This window comes from Odocoileus virginianus, chromosome 7 (genome assembly GCF_023699985.2).
Source record: "Odocoileus virginianus isolate 20LAN1187 ecotype Illinois chromosome 7, Ovbor_1.2, whole genome shotgun sequence".
Lineage (NCBI taxonomy): Eukaryota > Metazoa > Chordata > Mammalia > Artiodactyla > Cervidae > Odocoileus > Odocoileus virginianus.
The window spans coordinates 6,393,995-6,414,305 of record NC_069680.1 but is presented as its reverse complement, the minus strand read 5'-3'; the positions used below and the strand labels follow the sequence as shown (position 1 = coordinate 6,414,305).

General features: G+C 54.5%; 1 protein-coding gene across 2 annotated transcripts in view; it reads right to left on the bottom strand.

Annotated features, from left to right (window-relative positions):
- Positions 1-560: 560 nt before the first annotated feature.
- SUFU (SUFU negative regulator of hedgehog signaling) overlaps positions 561-20,311 on the bottom strand; it is a 106,024-nt gene continuing 86,273 nt past the window's right edge. For both annotated transcript variants that reach the window (XM_020897881.2, XM_020897880.2), the window contains exons 9-12: positions 16,863-16,997; positions 15,195-15,333; positions 6,222-6,290; positions 561-3,860 (exon numbers count right to left, since the gene is read on the bottom strand). In XM_020897881.2, coding sequence (XP_020753540.1) covers positions 3,771-3,860; positions 6,222-6,290; positions 15,195-15,333; positions 16,863-16,997 — 433 coding nt within the window. In that variant the 3' untranslated portion in view covers positions 561-3,770. The remainder of the gene's footprint in view (positions 3,861-6,221; positions 6,291-15,194; positions 15,334-16,862; positions 16,998-20,311) is intronic.

The window sequence follows — 20,311 nt, the reverse complement described above, 5'->3', positions numbered from 1 at the left end:
CTGGCCTCTGCCTCACCCAGTGTGCCGGTTCTGAGCCTGACCCAGGCCCTGGATTAGGAGGTTGAATGTAGGTGGTTGGGGGTGGGGGTGGGGGGCGGTGGCGGTTGTTGCTGTTTCTTGCCCTCGCTGAAAGGGGCATAAGAACTCCAAACTGGACCTGAGGAAGGCCTGCCTTCCCAGGGGAAAAAGGTTTTCTTTTCCTTTTTTTTTTTTTTTTTTGGTGAGAGGAGGAGAGGAGAATGAGGCAGAAGAGATGGTCTTTACCCACTCACTTTCACTCATCACCCCAGACTGTTCCACCTCCTACCCTCTTGACCTTAGAGGAGTTCAAGACCAGTGAGAGAGCCTGTCCCTGTGAAGTCATTTCTGCATGACTGAAGAGTCACTGCTATGTGATCCTGCTTCCTTGGCACCCCCTCCACTCCCAACATCAGTCTTCTGGGCCTTTCCACATCCTGGCTTCTTCTAAGAGGCTGAGTCCAACCCACCCCTCTGCCAGGGCCCCAGGCTTTCCGCTCCCCTACTCCAGGCAGCCAGAAAGGAGCACAAGACCCAGGCACTTCTGCAAATACGTTTAATGCACTTAGATTACACAGAGGAAGATGGGACAAGAAGGAAACGACATCTAAGTGAGTCACCCAAAAATTCTTACAAAAGTCCCAGGCTGGCTGCAGCCCCCAGGAACCGAGTCACCGTTGACATTAGAAACTAATATAAAATTTTACAAAATTCTGCTCATTGCAGCATTTAGGTACTTGTACAAAAGGAGGGCTCTTTCTACGGGGCTCCTGACTTATAACAGGGACCCAGGTACCTCACTTGACACAAGGACCTGGAAGCCAGCAAGGAAAGACAACCAGATAAAAAAATACAGTCAAGGGAATTCTCTCCTGGTCTGCCCCATAGGGGCGGACCTGCAGGTTTTTTCCCTGTTCTCAATCTCAAAACCCAGTCCCAAGAACTTGCATTTATTTTTTAAAACATGCTAGCCCTTTAGATTCTCCCCGAGGCTTCCCAGACCCTGCCCTGAAGCCTCACCTTTGGAAGAGAAGGGCAGGAAGAGGCACCAGCTCCCCAGCCAGACCTGAGACCCTGTGTGAGCTTCCCCACCCCCACAGAATGGCAGCTGGGGCCGTGGTCCTCCTGTAGTCCACACTGGGCCTGAGAAGCCGCGGGTGTGTCCACCTTGTGTTGCCAGCAAACAGCATGGAGGAGCCCCTTCCCCTCAGAAGCTTCAGTCACAGGGACATGGAGGGACAGGGTAGGAAGGGGCAAGCTTCAGGGAAGCCTATGGAAGAGGCAGATGTAGGGAGGGAGACTTCTTAACCTCCCCAACTTACTATGAGGTCAGGGCTTCCAAAGAGCTACGGAGAGGGAAAGGAGGAGTCCATCTAGTGAGTGCCTGCCATATGCCAAGTGCTGTGCTGGACGTGCTGCATGATCGATCTTGCTTCATCCTCAGCGAGGGTCCCCTCTCAGTGAAGAGCCCCCTCTGGAAGGCACCACCGCCCAAGGGAGAGAGGTCTGAGCAGAGATGGTGGATGCTCTGCCACTCCTCTGGAGCCAAAGCATTGTAGGGAAATGAGATGGAGGCTGGTCTCAGCCGAACCTTGGAGGTTCCCAATAAGAGGAGGGGGGTGTGGGGGGTGGGTGGGCAGGGGAGGCAGGAAGGAGCCACAGGCTTCACAGGCTTGTTGTCTCAGAGCTCACCTGTTTCCCTTTTGCCTTCTGTACTGACCACAAAGCTTAGCTCAGAAAATACCCCCCTGCCCCCAAGCCAAAGCAGGCGGGGTAGAGGCAGGTCCCCAGAAAGAATCTGTGGAAAAGCAGGTCAGGATGGCAAGGAAAGGAGGAAAGTCAATGACACCTCTTTGGCCACAAAACATCTAAAGACAAAGAGTTTTCAAGGCGGGGATGCTGTGGTGGGTGAAGACCAGGAAATGTCCTTCTGGAAAAGTCCTCAGAGCAGAAGGCATAGCTGCTGCCAATATCAGGCCCAGAGGGGCTTCCACCTTTGCTGTGTTGGTGGCGGGGTGGGGTGGGTGGTGGTATGTGTCTCCCAGATGCCAGGTGGATCTGCTTTGAAGCTCTGAGTTTAATGGTGCTAACCAGGTAGCCCTGAGGGTATAAGCAGAGGAAGAGCCAGACCCGAATGGCCCCTTGAAGTCCAATAGCCTGGCCACCCTCATGGCCCCTGAAGGCGGCTCTTTGGCTGGATGGCTCATCAGAGGTGCCCTGTGCCCTATGGGCCTCCTTGGCACTCCTGGTGGTGCCCATGTGTGTGGTGGTTGCAGAGAGGGGAAGGGCATGTTGTCTGTCTGTGTGGTCCCTGACAGACAAAAGAACTTTGTCATGGGAAAGCCGGAAGGGTGGTCTCGTAATAGCCGTCCCCAGAGTTAGGGGTAAGAGGGCCTGAAAGGGGCTTGTGATTACAGGTCAAAAGTGGGAGACAACCCCAGAAGAACCCCCCACAACTACAGGTCAGAGATAGGTTGGCTATGAGACAGAAGACCGTGAGATCTGCAGTACTGCAGTGAGGGACCAAAGACCACTAGAGGCCAGGATGCCGGAAAGGAGACAGGACAAGGGGGTAGAGAATGAAGGATGAAAAATTAATCAACGCAGAAATGAATGGAGGGCGGGAGAGTGCAGTGTTTGCAAAACTAATGTGAAAGACATGTGAAGAGGTTGATTTTTCTGTTTTTAATAAGTCAGAGTCCTGCAGCCTTGAGGCTGGGAGGCCCAGGGGATGAGGAAATGGGATGGGAGTGGCAAAGAGCTGGAGACCCAGGCCCTGAGTGGCAGGTGGGGATGGTCTGTGAAGTGCTGGGCTTCGCCCTCTCTCAGGCAGGCCTGGTTGGGAGGAAAATGCCTAGAAGATGAGGCTGGGGTCACCAAGTCTCAGAGACCCTGATGATCTTGAACTCTGTGGGGGCCCAGTCCACCTGGGAAACAGCAGCAGCCCTTCCTGGCCCCAGCTAAACTGGGCTCCAGGCTGCATGGGGGAGTGTCTTGGCTCCCCCGGGCCTGGCTGGGAAGAAAAGCCTCTGTGCGAAGCTGACTCCTCCCAGGCTTTGACCGGCAGGCGAACACCAGCACCTTTTCTGGTGGCGGCTCTGGAGAAGACGGCCCCAGGCCCTTGTCTGTAAGAATGAGAAAGTTCATCTGGAAATAAAGTTCTGTTTTTTAAAAAAAACATATATACATGGCTTCTGGACATCTTTGAAGAGCAATAAAATACCATCCAGTTTCTACAAAATAAAATAAGGATGAAGAAAACCAAACACGATCAAAGGAATCATTCCACGGCCAGAAGAGCTTGAATACCGAAGGCTTCCCAGAGTTGAGCTGGGCAGGGTAGGTGTCTGCTACACCCCCATCCCGCTGGGCTATGCGGCAGAGGGTAGGTGGGAATGAGGCCTGTCTCCACATGGGGGCACATCAGAGGTCCAGAGGCAAATCTCAAATCAGACCTTGCGGTGGCAGGAGGGGAAGGTTGACATTTGCCCGACTGCAGCCCACTGAGGCCCCGGCCTGGTCATGTGGCTCGGCTGGCTGCAGGGGCAGATACCCCCCCCCCTCCGCGAGCTGCAGGTGAGGGGAGGCCCTGCAGCCTGTGCAGGGCATCCCAGCGGGCTGCGGTGTGGGGGCTACACAGTCATCCTCACACGTGTCCTTGTGTTTGCGGGAATCTTGTTTACGCAGTTGTTACACTGGAGTCACCAGGAAGCAGCTAGGCTCACCCTTGGCCCCTGCAGGGCCAGCCCAGGCTAATGCAGTGGGCTGTCGAAGACCACATCGGGGAGGATGGAGACTTTGAGCTTCTTTTCTGGCCAGCTGTACTCTTTGGGAAGTTTGAACTGTGGAGGGGGCAACAAGAACAGAACCAGAGGATACACGGTTAGAATCCACTGCCTTCTTCCCACACTGCCTAGAGAGGCCAGGACTCTCACTCAGGCCCTGTCCCTTGGGTGCTGGGGCAAGACAGGCCACTGGTTGGTTGCCTGGCTTCAGTCACGAATGTTGAACCCAGGTGAGAGAGGCTGGGATCCAGCGCCAACCCCTCCTTCCCCGCACCCGGCCAATAATTAACTGGGCTTGGAGGAGGCTTGTTTTCTGACTCTTTCTTGACTGTGCTGACCTCCCTCCAGCTCACTTCCTTGGTTCTGCCTCTGGCCACAAGCATGTAAGGAATCTGCTCCCTGAGGCCCGGGGGCTAGAGGATTGGGGGGGGGGGGGCAGGGGAGGGTACCGATGCTACAGGGAAGTGGCTTGAGGTCTGAAACTCTGTGGTCCTGTCCCTGCCATGGCTCCTTTCCGAGGCTGGCAGGGAAGAACACTGGAACCTGCCCTCTGGAGCCTTTGCCAAAAGGTCCCAAAGGAAGGAGGCCCTGCCTTGGCCTTGGTGGGAGTGGAGACGCAGAGCTAGTGTGGTTTGAGGTGACTTCTTGGGCCTGGTGCAAACTTGAGAGGAGCTCCCCACCCTGCTCCCCCTTGTTCATCCTCACAAGCTTCCCAGGGTTACCAGCTTGAGAGAGGTGCTGGCAGTGGCCAAGGAGAGCCCAAGTTCTTATGACCCGACTCCCCGGAATCACTGATTTGCCTACAGTTTTGTTTCTCAAGCTTCTGGTGGGGGATAGGGGAAGAGATTTACATGTTCCCTGTGTATGCGAGGACCCTGCATGGGGCCAGCAGGCACACAGCTGGTGATCATAGATGCTCCCTGATTTAGGAGCAGGGTCTGCCTTTTAGGACTCATGCTAATCCGGGAGCAAGCTGGGAAGGAGGGAAGAGCAGGGCCCTCAGCCTGCCCAGAGCTGGTGGTAGAAGAGGACGGCCTGACACTGCCCGGCTGGTTCCCTCTCCCTCCCTCGGATGGGGGACTGTCCAAGCCAGGACCAAAGTGGAGAGGAGGGCAGGGTGTGGGGACAGCCTTGGACAGGAAAGAAAAAAAAAAAGTCATTTTTAGTGACCTACTTTCCTAAGCTCCTCCTGGCTCCTGTCCCTCCTGCCTGGACTACCCCCCTTCCACCCCCTCAGCACCCGAGCTGAGAGCAGCAGTCTGGCGCTGTGCCATCCCTGTGCGACATGGCCTCTCCGGAAGCGCTTCTGGGCAGCCAGCTCTGGTCTGACTGAATGGGAGCCGGGCCTCGGGGGCTGGTGACCTGTGGGGATTGACCGGCTGGCACAGACTGGGTACTTGGTGACTTTTCAATGTATAAATGAGAAGAGAGAAGACATTATCCCACTAGGGGTGACCTCAGGCTCGGAGGAGTTCCTGTCCACCTGGAGACCTGGACAGGCCAGTCCTGCCCTGTGGACATCCGTCGGAGGCCTCTGTGTCTGGGCTGACTGGGCCCTGGCTGAAAGCTGACTCCTGCCTGGCCTCACTCTGGCTTGTAAGCCTGGCCCCTGGGAGGTGAAGGAGCTCTCCCCAAAATACACTTCTGGGCAGAAAGGGCAGAAGAAGGGTCTGTCTCTTCCCCCGGACAAGGGAGAGCCCAGAAGAGCCCTAGAACTGTCAGTGTGCTAATGTTCCATTAACCTATCTGGGCAGGACGCTGAGGCCAAAGGCTCAACCCCGCTGGGGTGCTGCTTGGTAGGAGGCCGGGGGAGGGGAAGGGACTTTCCAGGATGAGGTAAGTCCCCACAAATGAGGATGCCGGGAACAAGGAAGAAAAACAAAGGGGATTGTGGGCTCCACTCTTGTACCCCAGTGGAGTAGCCAGGACAAGCACCGGCCCCCACCTGGCCCGCAGCTCAGCTGGGGCTGGAAGAGGCGGGCCCAGAGGGGAGCACTCGTGGTCAGAGGCGGGAGGAAGGAGCGTGGCTCCTGGGTGGCCTGAGGCTGGAGCAGGAGCCCCTTGCTGCCCACCAGAACTCCTCCATGGAATGTTCTCTGGCAGCAGGCATGGGCTTTCTGTTCAGAACCTGCCAGGGAACAGCAGGGGCTGAGGAGAACTCTGTACTAGCCCAAAGGCCCTGGCTGCCTCTTCAATGAGCTTCTCAGGAGCTGGCAATTCAGACAATTTGCTGGGTGTCCTCACAAGGGTTGGGGGTGGGGAAGGGGGAGGTTCAGGGAAGTGAAATGAAGCCGTTTAACATCTCCAGGGTCTCCTTTCCAGCTTCTCTCCACACGTCAGAGACAGACACATGCACGCACGCACACAGAGACTCCTGGAGACTGGAACCTTGCTGTCAGAGAGAACCAAACAGCTTACTTCCTCTGGAGAAGTCAAATCTTCTAAGTCCTCCAACATTTTCTCTACAAACTCTTCGGTCAACAGAATCTGGGAAGAAGGCACAAGACAGGCTTTTATAATTATTATTTGTTTAAAGTGTATGGTCTTTTTGCTAATTGCCAAGCTATAGACCTTTGTTCAGGCCGTGGAGGAGCGATGAGCCCACTGTGATGTGTTCTAGGGCCAGGGGAAGTACTTGAGGCCTATCCCTGACTGTCACCCCCAGCCTGCCCCCACCTCCTACCACCATCTGCCTACAATATCAGAGGGACTGGGCAGAGAAGGAAGAACATACAGGACGGTGGGGATCAGGGTGAGGACATCAGGAGAGACGGCAGTGCTGGTCCCGGGAGGGACATGAGGATGGGCAGGGAAGGCCCCCTATTTTGGCAGTCTGGGCATCCTGCATGTTGCAGTATGGTAGAGGGGAAACAGAAAAGCCGAAGGGCAGAGGAGAGTGACTCCAACATCCTCCTTGTTCAACAAGGTTCACGTGTTCCCCCAGTCCCACTTGGGAGGACAAAAGAAATCTGTTCGGGTTTGGAATACAAGCCTTGCCTGGAATCTGGAAATGCCCCGGAAGGTACATCTAGGAATGTCTGAACTGCACCAACCTCTCTCATTTTACCAAAGCGAAAGGGACTCCTCAACACCCATAGTAATGTCTACCTCCTCTCAGGCCCCAAGCTCCCAAAGCCCTGCCTTGCCAGCCCCATTCAGACACTGAATTCTTCAAGTTTTCTTTTAAGAAACGTCTTCTCCAGGGCACCTCCCACCTATCCCACTTCACTACTCTAGTCTGCTACCTCGTGGCTTCACGCTTGCTGTTGAGAACAGCCTTGCCCCTCTGTTCAGGGGCACAACCACCACCCTCACCCGCTATGTAGTCAATAGCAAGGATACCCAGGACTTTCTCAACCTGCAGGGCAATCTTCTCAACAGGCTCCTCTATTCAGGCCGGTACCACGCTGGGCCCAGGCTAGGCATGTCTTTCCTTTTCCCAGCCTGATCCTGTCCTCCACCTGACTCCTCCCATGCTGGTCCATGGGCCCTCCTGACCTTTGCAGCGGATCCTTCTGTGACCCCAGGCTGTGGCTCTCCCCACCTGTTTTGCCTTCTCCAGTAGCCTCTGAATGCCCCGGGGTAGGATGTGGGGACAGAGGAAGAGAAACAACGAGGTGAAGACCAAGGTGCGGGAAAAGTCCCCTATGACAAGGAGGAGGATCCAGGACTCGAGAAAAATACTAGCAGGTTTCCCCAGGGAATTGTCCATTCTGATAAGAACATATGTCTCAACGTTTGGAATAGGTCAGTGTATCAGATAAAGTGAAATGGCAGAGGAAAGCGGGCAAGCAAGCAGGCTCACTGGGCACCTCACAGGATGGAAGTTTCCGAAGGGAGGAAGTTGACTGGGTGGAGGTGTGAGCAAGGAATGAGAAAACCACCCCAAGTGGGCAGACAAAACATCGAGCACACCGATGCACATTGAATCACACCGAGCACTGTGCTAACTGCTCATAGAGCTTATCTCCTTCAGATGAGGAAACTGAGACACAGATAGGTTATGAGATTTGCCCAGTGTCACATGGTTTGTGAGTAGCTGAGAAAAGATCATGTCCTGGTCCTTATTTTTTTGGCTGAGCTGGGTCTTCATTGGGGTATGCAGGCTTAGTTGACCCACGGCATGTAGGATCTTAGTTCCCCAACCAGAGATTTAACCCATGCCCCCTGCACTGGAAGGTGGAGTCTTAACCACTGGATCACCAGGGAAGTCCCCATGTCCCAGTCTTGTCTGGACTCTAAAATTAGTGTGCAAAGCAGAGCTTCCAAATCCTGAAGTCTAACCCTCACAGCATTTAATCATGTATTGATTCTTCCAGTCACTTGCCCGTCAACCTACTTGATTCCAGAAGCATTCCCTGGGTGCCTCTGCTAGGCCTGGCCCTGGGTGGAGCACTAGGGAAACAGCCATGAAAGCAGTCCATTCTCCAGCTAGACAAGCACCTTCCTGGGACTGACTGGGAGCCAAAGGTCATCTCCTTCTCAGGCTACAAGCCCACAGTCAGGGACAAAACAGCTCCAACCACCAGCCCATATCTCCTCACCAGTTTCTGTTTGAGAAGCTTAGGCTTCAAGTGGAGACAGAGACAAAGTTTGGACAGGCAAAGCGGGTCTGTGAAAATGCCCACCTGGTTCCCTAAGGTGGGACCGGGTAACTCCTCTCATGGACTACTGTGACGCTGCCCAATGCCACTGATTCTAACTCCCATAGCTCTTATCCCAGGGTTCACCCCACCAGCCCCACCCCCCAAAGCCCGAAGTCTCTCGACTAGTTATCACCAGTCTGCTTGAACAGTACAAAAGTCACATTCACATTTTGGGAATTTCCGGGGCTTGTTGCCATCTCTACAAATGCGAGCACAAACACAAGCATACCTAAAACCCAATTATATTACAATGGCTCCAGTCCGGGCCAGGCTGAACTGATTTCTAACCCACAAATACTTGGGAGGGAGGACATTTCTGCCAGAAAAGTAAATAGGCCTGGGACTGTAACTAGTGCTGGGGGTGAGAGGACATGGGCAGAGGGTTCACAGGAATGGTGACCACACAGAGAGACTCCAAAGAGCTGGAGAAATGGGAAAAATAATCCCACTAACAGGAGTTCAGACCTAAGCCAGTTCTTCTGACAAAGGTATGGAGTTGGTGGTGGAGAGAGGGTGAGTTCCGGTGGCTTTCAGTAGACCAACTACCAAGTGTGTACTATTAATATCTGTGTGTGGACTCATTTTATACTCAGCTGGGGGAGAGGACTGCAAGACCAAAAGGAGGGACAACCCTAGTGGCTCCTCAATTTTCACTTTTGGTGATTGGCTGGTTCCTGCTGGAAACTTCACATTATTTTAAAAGAATTGAATGGGGAAAATTATACACGAGATCTGCATGATATTAAGGGTGACATTCCCTACAAAGAAACACGACAGACTGTCATAGCTCCAGGCACCTAATTTAATTTCCTTTGGGAGTTAAACCTTAGAAGCTTGGATTGAACAAACAGGCCCTGTTCTTTGTATATTTCAGACCTGGAGCTGAGACTGTTAACAGATCTTATCAACAGGACACTGGAGATAGACAGCCCCGATGCAGCAGCTCTTGGATGCTCTCACGAGGAACAGACATGCCGTTGTGATGCAACTGTGGGAAAAGCCTGTGCAGTTCTGGGACTTGGGACTCTTGAAGCTCCCTGGGTCCCCATGGAGCTGCCTGGCTCTGCCACAAATAATAATAAGAAGGGTTATGAGAATGACAGCAGTAAGGATAACACCGCCAGCAGCCAGAAGCACCAGTGCCTCCTCCATGTGCCAGGCACAGGGCTAAGTGTTTGACTGGTATCATCTTAGGGCCATCCTGTGAGGAAGGTAACCATCATTTCCACTGTGCAGACGAGCAGGTGTCGAGACAAGACAAGTCTGGACTTTAAAAGAGCAGTGACCTGAACTCATGGTGGTAGAAGATACTCTTTTTCTGTCTGGAGAAGGCACCTCAATTCTAGAAGCCTCGTATACTCAGAGCTGACTTCTCTTCTCTGCTGGGGGAGGTGGAGGTGACTCTGGCTTCAATTCAATGGCCTGGAAAACCAGCGACACATCTCCTGGCCACCTGCTCAGCTCAAGAGGGCTGGAACCCTGGGCGTCACAGACAGGCAGCTGTTCAAAACCAGGTTGGCCAAGTGGAAAGGAAGGCAAACCATGCCCCGATACAGTTTCCAATGGGGCAGATTTCCAGGTCAGCTTGGTAAACGTGTATGTGAGGCGACAGTTGCTCCAGTCCAGAAAACAGCAGTAGAAATAATACTAATAATGAAACAGCACTCATCGATGCTCATGCTCACTGAGAACTGGGCATAAGATGTTTATGTCTGTGCACAAACAGCCCTTGGAGGGAGAAGACCTCCAGTGAGGCGGCAAGCCCCCCAAGCAATCTGAGAAGAAACTCCCTGGGGAGGATTTTAAAAACCTGGAGATACTAGGCACCATCCAGACCTTCTGAATCTGAGTAGCTCAGGCTAGGCCAAGGGATCTGCATTTTAAAAAGGCAACCCCTCCCTGCAGGAGATAATGGTGGAGGGTACTCTGGGAAAACACACTCACAGGGGCAGCGGGTCTAGGCACAGGTTTGACCAACAGGGATGAGTTAGTGGCTGCAGCTCTCCCACCAGCTCTGACTGGTAGAGCTCTCCCAGCCTCCACCTTTGATCAGGGAGGGGGCTTGGAGCACAGGCCAGCCGCTTACTCCAAGGTGCTCACACCCAGTGCCTTAGGATAGCCTGGCTGGGGAGTGAAGAGGGAGGATCGTCAATAATCTTCCCAATTCCCCAGGCCCCAGCAAGTTCTAGAAGGAACCTGAAAAGTGATCTTTCATCATGCCTGTCCTAGGCAGGCCTGGCGGTGGGGCAGGCAGGGGCCCAGCCACTGCAGATCTGATTCAAATGTCTGCGGTCAGTGATATTTCTGAGTCTGCAAACAGCACTGACAATGCCCACTCCTTCCCCTCGGTGTGACAATCCACACTTTGTCTGGGGCCTTGTTTGCTCTTCGTGTTGACACGTTGTTCTTGCTTCCCAACAAGTTTGGCTTTCTTTTCCCCTCCCTTTCCTCCTCTCAGGGAAGGAAATGTGTTGTTTACAGGGTAGGGCCTGCCAAGGAGCTGCCCTGGCACCCATGATGGCAGGGAGGAGGCAGGGACCAGGAAGCCATTTAGTCTGCGTCCCCCCAACACCAACAGGCCGGACAAAAGCTAGACAACGGCCTGGAGCACCCCCACCCCCACCCTAGGCTCAGGGGCAGAGGTGCAGGTGTGGCAGGTACCACTGCAAGCAGCCGCACAGTGAGGCTGCATTCATTTCCTGTTCTCGGAGGGTGGCGAAGCGTTGGCTGAGGTGGCCAGGAGCGGGCTCAGACTTCTGCTCTGGCTGGCAGCTGGTGAGGGCACGACAGGCCCTCTCAGTCCTCTAGTGTACCTCCCCAGGCACAGTGCTGGGATTGAAGCCCTATGGCTGTAGCTGGGACAACGAGGACCCTCGGACAGCCAAGCAAAAGTCTTCTGGGATGCCATGTTCACTAGTGGAAGGAGAAATAGCAGAGGCACGTTAGAGGAGCTGTGCTGGGCCTAGGCCAGGGTTCGCCAAGTGTCTTCCACACAATGTCCAAATGGGTGCATGGGACAGGAGAAGGCTGAGGCCTGTCCACAGGGTGGGGGCGTGAGTCAGCCACTGGGCGAGGGGCAGAGCCTGGCAGTGACTCCCCAGATCTGGCCTGGAGAAGCGAATCCCACTTGAACAGCTGTTGGGCGTCTTCTCCCAAGCCCCAGGCCTCCCATCAAGGCTGGCAGAGAATGGCTGGGAAAGGGGGGCCACCTGGGTGAGCCGTCAGACACCACACAGCTGAGAAAGCATTGCAGGGCTTAAAAAAATATTCTCATATTTGGTGATGTGACCCCTGAGTGACCTCTGGGGCCGACGTCTCCCCCTTCAGATCAATCTTGGCTGGGGACGGATGAACGACTCAGCTCTGGGCCAGGCTCCCGCTCAGAGACTAACAGCCCAGTGTTGACAGACTCAAGGGAGAGAAGCTGGTTAAAGCCACTGGGCTGAGGAATGCTGGGGGAAGGTGTGTGTGGGAGCGGACGCTGGCAGGCCTCCCCCGGTCCAAAGACCCTCCTGTACTCCTCTGGAGCTGGCTGACAGCCTTCACCATCTCAGCAGAGATAAAAACAGCCAAGGGTAGGGCGGACAGAGGAGTCTGGTGTCAACCTCCGGAAACTGAAGAGCCTAAGGAATTGGAGGATTCCTGCCTCTCCAGTTCCTCCAGGAAGTGGGGAGTGTCCGCTGTGCTCACTCTGGGGTGGCAGGCAGCCCTGCCTTTCTGTGAGCCAGGCCTTGACGTTCCTGGGGCTGGAGGGATGGTGGGGGGGGGGGCGGACCTGGAGAAAGGGGGTAGCCTCAAGGCAGGTGCAGGCCCAGGAGATGGTGGGTCTGGGGGCCTGTCTGGGGCTACTCTAGAAACCCCGGAAAGGGCCCAGATTCCCTCACTTTCTGCCTTTTTCTCTCAGGCTCTCCTTTGTCATCTTCTCCCATGTGGGGTGTCTCTGCCATGCCACTTCCCCAAGAGATAACAGGCCTGGGCTGGAGGCCAGAACAAGGTGCCAAGGCTGGGAGTGAGGGCTTCCAAGGCTGTTGAAGGCTGATGCAAGAAAAGTCATCCTAGCCCCTCCCAATTCATCTGGGACCAACGGAAAGTGTTCCAGCAGCAGCCAAGAGAACAGAAGTCTGGGTTTCTTCAATCCTGGGGCTGCTGCATTCAGTTCCTTCCTGCCTCCCTGCCCCCAACAGGCCTGGGCACACGGGCTGGGGAGACATCCTGGTACCCAGAAGCATGAGGGAGAGAGTCCCATAGGAGGTGAAGGCGAGTCTCTCTGCTGGGGTCTCCCTCCAGAAGAGCCCGGTGTCTTTCCTGGCCCAGTGGGCTGGGCCTTCACTGGTGACCCGGAGCCTGACCCCAGACCTCCAGGAGGTCCTCAGACTCCCAGCGAGACAGGCGGCCCCAGGGGGAGACTGAGAGGCCCACAAGTAATTACAAGTCCAGGTTCCCACAAGCCAGGGAGCTGCCTGTGACCACAGTGGCAAGACCCTAGAGAGGAAGGCGGGCTGATGCTGGCAGTCAGATGCAGAAAGTGCTGACTGCTTTGGGGGTGGGGAGGTAAGGAGGGCTGGGCTGGGGGCAGGGGCAGAGGGTTTCCCAAGGCTCCCTGGACAGGGCCTGAGAAAGCCCTGGGTGAGTTAGGGTGCATGCTTGGGGAGCAGGCCCCAGCCAGCCTTCCCGGGAGCTCCCCTGTGAGCTGGCCCCCGTGGTGGACCACACTAATGAGCCCATAACACAGGCCTTTGATTAAGCAGCTCCCAGCACAGCAACTTGATTGAAACATGCCGAGGCCAGCGGCTGGTTCCCACCGCTCCGGTTCCCCAGGCAACAGCGCCTGGGAGGGGACCATGTGCAGGGAGTCAGCAGGGCGAGTGCTCGAGCTGGCTGAGGGGCTGCCAGGGAGGCGTGGGGGAGCAGAGCTGGAAGGAAACCCCAGCAGCTAGGGGATCAGGGGCTTGGGAACCAGGGTTGGGCCCAGACCTTTGGGGGGACTAAGGGGCAACATGACATGTGCTGAGCTCTCTGGAGGCCCAGGTCACCAGGCTGTTGAGAACTGCAGATGTTGGCCCCCTACCCTCACCCCAGGCAGGAAGATGTTCCAGGAGGGATGGCGGGGCTCCAAGGACAGGTTCAGAGTCAAGCACGTCAAAGGCAACTGGGTGGCACTTATTCTCGAGTTGGGGAGGCTTTAGTTCCTACTTACCCAAGAAAAAGTGCTTAACCTTCAATACGCAAAGTACTGAGGACACTTCTGCTGAGACCTGTCAACACACTGTCACATGCTGGGAATGATGACCTCTGACCTGGCAGGGGCTGGGTCTCCTGCATGGTCCACCCCCAACTCTTTCCCAGCTGTGCTGCAGGCGGGAGGCCTACCCGCACCCCCCCCCCCCCCCACACTGCCCCTGCTCTCTATAAGCAGCCTGGAGGCCTGGGACACGCTGGGGGTGGGAGGAGGCCCTTTCTACTTGTTCTGGGCTAATTTCAAATGCTATATACTTCAGAGCTTTTGCTAAGGTAACTACTAACACCACGTTGGACAGAAATCTAATGTTACCAAGTGGGACTTTTAAAATGTATTTATAACTTTATGGTTCAAAGTAATTTTGTTATGAAACAATGTAATAACAGCAGTGGAAAAAGGCAAGATAATTTATGGAACACAATATCCCTAAAGCACCGGCTTCCATTTCTACCTCAGCTTAGTCTTGGGAGTTTGGTTGGTATCCTTTGTTTGCTGTTTGTTTTAATTAAGGGTTAGTATTTTGGTGGGAAGGGGGAGGGAGGAGCTGGCCTGAGGAGGAGACACACACACAAACTAAAAGCATGCCTACATTAATGGCAAATACACTTCACACACTCCCCAGACTGGCCTAAAACCCACAGAACCAGCAAAATTCTCTTCCCCTCGACTGTAATCCCCCTGCCCACTGCTGCCCCCCACTGCCCAGGATACACTATAGACAAGGCAGAGTCATCTTTTACATTAGGATCAGACTTCCTTTCTGAGAGAGGTAAGGTGGCGTGTTCCTCCTCCCACACCCCCAACAGACAAAAAAGAATGTTGTTCCTCTACTACTGCTGGGAGTGGGCTGGACCAGGCCAAGTACCCGTTAGAGACCTGGGCAGGGTGGGGATTGGAAGGAGGCCTGTGGCTGTCAGGTCTGGGCACCCTGCTTGGCAATGGCTTGAGGCTGTGCCCCAGCCAGAAGAGCAAAGGAAGGACAAAGTGTTCTGGAAAAAGCCAGCAGGTCTGCACTGAGAAGCTGGGTGTCCATCAGGAACACAGGAGAACCATTAGAGGAGAGGGGGCAGGTTCGATCTGCCGAGATCTGCCCATCACAGCCCATTCCCGGTCCAGGTTCAGATGCCCACTTTCGAGGTATTCTGGTGGGCTTCCCCAAATAGTGGAGAGTGGCTTCCACCCTCCCTCCCACCCTGCTGCACCCCTCATTTCCTGTACCTTGGTTTACCTGAGATGCAGAAAGTCTCACATCCCTCAAAACTGAATTTCCATGGCAAACAGAATTATCCACAGCCAGAGCCTAGAAAGCTACCATTCCTGTCTTGGGGGACAGGGAGAGGCCAGGAAGTGCTCCTAGAGCTGGTGGGCTAGGTGGAAGCATCCACACACCACATGGCATCGCACCACTGGCCCCACAGGAAGGCACCTCCGGGAGCTTGCCAAGGGAGGAGACGGAGGTGGTGGGCACAGGAAAGGAGGCAGGCAGAAGAGAAAGAGCCTTCTCACTTGTAACCAGGGTCCATGAGCTGCGTAAGGGTGCTCCTCGGTGGCAAAGGCGCCTTCTACTCCCGTGGAGACAAAGGTGATGGCCATGTCACCTGTGATACTTTTATATGTAAAGTGCCGTCCGTGCAGGAGCCTGCCCCTGGGGGTGGGAACGTGAGACAGTGAGAGTGGGCCTGGCTGGGGTACTCGGGGACTGTGGGGGCTACACTCCCAGGATGGGGTGCCTGGCAAATGCCCTTCTGACTGACCACCTGCCCACTAACAGGGGACTTAACCAAACACGTTCATCTCAACACCTCCCAAGAGAAGCCTCTCATGAGTTCTCTACTGGCATCTTTCCAAAGTGCTCAAGGCTGGCAGACACCAGAGCAGCGTTCAGAGGGGCTGCAAGGGGAGAGAGGTCCACCTCTTCCGTGTCCTGGTGAGGAAACTGAGGCCAGAGGGGCCATGTGGCAACGTGCCCAAGGTCAGGCCCAGAGCTAAAAGGGGGACCGTGCACCGCTTTGTTTGGAGGGTGGGAATGAAGAAGTCCCTAAACAAATTTCCCATAGCCCTGGGTGATGGCACAGCACCCTCACAGCACAAGCCTGTGTCTGGTCCACCCATTCCCGGGCCTCTCATGAGATTTAAATGGCTACCAAGTCCACATCTTTAAAAAAAGCTGAAGCCAAGTAGGGTCACTCTGAGAGAGCCACAGAAGTTATTGTTAACCCCCAGTCTGGAAATAACACCTGGGGGAAGGGTGGGCAGGGGCAATTTGTGGGGGCAGAGATGCCAGTCAGCAAAGGAAGCAAAACTTGCTCCTGGCTTCCTCAGGCTGCCTCAGATTAACCCTTAACCAGCCTAAAGGCCCTGAGCCTAGGCCAGAGAGGGAGCTGGGGGAGGAAGTGGTTGGGGTCCTAGTGGGGGGTGTTGTATAGGGGCCCAGCCAGCCCCTGGTCACTCTACCACTTGCTGTCTTTGCCCTGTTGGGCCAGGCTGGTTTCCACCCAAGCTCTTTCCCCAGGCTCTGGGACAGTAGGGACGGTCCCAACAAGTACACTCCCCTTTTTCCCTGTCACTGCTGTCAGGGTTTACAGTTATCCTTGCTGTAAAATTGAGGGTGGAACCCCTGGGGATGTGTAGGAAGCCAGCTGCACAGGTTCTCCCAGGGCAGCGTCCTCACGCAGGGAGCTGCATTCTGGCCCTGGGGCTGGGTTTCTGGCTCTGTGGATGGCAGCAGAAGGGACATAGTCTGGGCTTCTGAGTCCCTCAAGGAGTATGATGCGGGCCACAGGGTGTAGAGAACTGAGTGTTTTGCATGGAAAAACAGCAAAGCAGGAGAAAACAGAGTCCCACCCATTGTAGCCCCTGCCCTACCACCTCAGTGCTACCAGGGACCCTGCCACTGGGCTGGTGGGATGGCTAGGGGGGGTCTGAGACATCCTAGGTTATTGGACTTTTGTAAGGAAGCAGGGCTGGGGGAACACTTCTCTGCACAAAGGAGAGCTCTTCAGTGCAGTGGGGGCTACTGGTGGGCTTGGGGGCCACAGGCCCGCCCACAGGCCCAGGCTGGAGCTGCCTGACTAGCTCTCCTCCCCGCCAGGGTCCCAGACTCCACCAAGGCGTGCGGGGGCAAGCACAAGCCTGGTAGCTCCTTGAGGCCAAGCTGTGTACTGAGGCACTCACCTGAGGCAGAGAGGGATGAGGGCTCCTGACTCCTGGTTGAATTTCAGATGGACGCTCTCCAGCTGACGAGTGCGGATCAGCTCGTGGGGAATAATGGCCGTGGAGCTGTCGCTTTCCAGGCTGTCTTTGCGGCTCCTGCGAGGCAAGCACAGGAACAGGTTCAGCACAAGGTGAAAACCGCAGGGCAGAGCAGGACGGGAGACTCCCAGGCTGGGCTCCTGTGCAACGACAAGGATGGTGACTGATGATAAAGATAACAACAGCCACCATTCACTCAGCCCACATTTGCCAAGTGCCAACTGCTGGGCAAGGCACCCCTCGCATGGTGGCCACGGCGCCCCTGTGAGGTGGGAACGATTTTTACACCCCTTTAACAGATAAGGAGTCTGGGATCAAGAAAGTGACGTAACTTGTTCAGGTTGCACAGCAGGGGCTGTGGACCTGGGATCTGGTCGCGGGTGGGTTCTGAAACCTCATCTTTGGTCAACACACTGTAGAAAAGCTATGTCACAGTGGCTTGTTCTTCCCTCAGATAGCAGTAGGGGTCTCTGGGAGCCCTTCTGCTGCTGCCCTGGAGCCCCAGACCCCAAGTCCTCCAATGCTGGGATGCCACAGTGCCAGGAGACTCGGCTCTGAAAGCTTCTTTCCAGCTGACCCTGAAAAGGCTGTGACATCGGAGCAGGCTCAGAGCATGCACACTTCTGCTGGCGGCCCACAACTGCAGTGACATACACACCCTTCATCCAACAGGAAATGACACAGGCCTCACCAAGGGGTGGAGAGCAGGCTTGCGGGAGTCATATCTGTGAGCCTGGCTGGGCAGCGGGACCGGCCGCCACCCCACTGGGCAATGAGGTCCCAGGAACGTGGTACCAGATTCCTCCTGACTGTGGCTCCCACCACGGCACGTTGCCACTGCTGCCTCACGCCGCTTCCTATCCTGCTTCCCACCCACAGTGTGCTCCACAGCTGGGCCACAGGGTCCCTTTGCAATCTAAGATTCACTCTTTCAAATTCAGCTGCCCCCAATGACGACCTCGCAAATCTGCCCCAGCCGGAAGTGAAGGTTACCCACTGATCTCATTCAAAAGATCAGATCCCATTTTGGACTGTGAATTTCAAAATAATTACTCAGGTGTCCAATCAAAATACTGGGTGATGGGCTTCCCTGGTGGTGCAGTGGATAAGAAGCCACCTGCCAACGCAGAGGACACGGGTTCAGTCCTTGGTTGGGAAAGATTCCACATGCCGAGGAGCAACTAGGCTGGTGCGCCACAACAACTGAGCTGTCACACCACAACTACTGAAGTCCATGTGCCTAGAGCCTGTGCTCTGCAACAAGAGAAGCCGCCACAATGAGAAGCCAGTGCAATAAAACTAGAGAGTAGCCCCAGCAACTAGAGAAAGCCCATGTGCAACAACAAAGAGCCGGCACAGCCAAAACTAAATAAATATAATAAATAAATACTGGGGGAGAAGCTTTAGTTATTTATCATTCAAGCGGCAGAAGCCACCCAGGATGTCTGGGTTTGATAACCTCCTTATACACTGGAGGGCTTAGCACTGCAGCCTGTGGCCCAAGAGGCACCCCGACACTCAAAGAAAGCACCTCCCCAGAGGGAGGAGGTGAGGTCAGCAGGCAGGATGGAGGGTGACATAGGGTAGCACGGGGCAGCTGAGGCAGCGACAAAAAGCCCAAGGTAACAGGGACCATTCCCACCAGCTGCGTGGATTCACCCCCAGATGTGACTGCTCTTTCACAAAGTAGTCTCTTCCTCTGGGCTCCCAAAGCCAATTCTGAGTTGCCCTTTGTCCTAGCACCTCCTTTGACAAGCCCTTTTAGGAGACCTGTGAAGAAGACAAAACACACTGGCCAAGCAGGTCAGAATTTCAGGGCTGGAAGGAAACTCTGAGTGTTTAATCTACCTCTATTCTTTAAGAAAAAGAGCCGGTAACGCGTCCAAGGTCAGAGAGCTGGGCTGTGGCAGGCCAGCGTGGGAGCCTTGGACCTCTGACCAGCTCTCTTCCCCTGAAGCCCTGGCCACTACGCCTCCCTTCGGAGGAGGGCAACAGCAAACACCAGCCTCGGGGCTTGGACAACAGCAGGACTCAGGAAAGGCAGCAGCCCTCTTTGGTGAGCCCTTATTCTGCTCCAGAGTAGGATCCTACACCAGGTAAATTTTTCTGTGGTTAGCCCTTCTTGTACAGGTAAGGAAACTGTGGCTCAGATAGGAGAGGGGATAAGCTTACAGTCACAGAGTGAGTTTAAGAGGAAGAACCAGGGTGTGACTCTCACCATCACTTCACTGTGTCACCTCTGAGACACAGCACCCACCACCAGGCTCTCAGCCCAGCTGCCAGGTGGGGCCAGGCAGAGGGCTTCTCTGACACAGGCAAAAATGCGGATGAATAGCAACTGGGGGGTGGGGGCGGGGGGCTGGGAGAGCAGAATCAACAGCACACAGGGCTAGAGACGTCTCAAGCTGGAGGGAAAAATAAATTGTTGAAAGTCAGCTAAAGTCACCTTGGTAACTGCTACAACACACTCACCCAACACACTCACCCGGAACGAGGACATCAAACCCAAGTGCAAACAGCTTTAAAGAAATGGAAAAGAACTTAATCATCTGAAGAATTAATGTGACAAGTGCCCACATTTACACCTCCCACCAACCTTCAATCATTTGAAAACGTACTTTAATCTTTAAAGAGAAAAAAAAATTGCAAAATGCTAGATCTGCAGTCCTGGAGCTTGGGTATTTCCGGCCTGCTGCTTCAATGGAAACAGGGCAGATACACACACACACACACACACACACACACACACACACACACACGCAGGAGCCCAGCTTTTTGCTGATTTGTTTTTTCTGGACATCGATGCAGAAGCATGAATTATTTGTGTGGGCTGGGTGAGGTATTAAATCTGCAGCCGACACAGGTTTGCAATGTTTTGCACGGTTGTCAGCTTAATCTTAGTCATAAAAAAATAAGTAGTGCGCTCACCAGCGTGGCCTAATTTTTCAGCTGGGCTGTTTTCTCCCTGAGTTCCTAGTGGAGGGGAAGGCAGAGCTTCAGGGTTGGAGGGGAGAACTGCTCCCAGGGAAGGCGTGGTGACCTGCAACCTCCCGGGGCTGCTGGGGAGATGGAGCCAGGTGATAAAAGTATGCTCGGGGAAGCAGAGTGGCTAATAAACGTAGGTTTGGGGTTCGAGTCCCATATGACCTTGGGCAAATAACTTAACCTCTCTCTAAGCTTTACTATCTTCTTGATGGGAAGAATAATAATATCCTTTCCTTATAAGGATTATATGAGATGACCTAGGTGAAGCATCAAACAGTGCCTGGGATGTAGGGTACTCAAAATGTATCTGGAATGCATTACCAGGATGTTAGCGGACTGCCTCTAGAAGTCTATCTGCTCCTCATGCAGGAATGTTGATAGCTTAA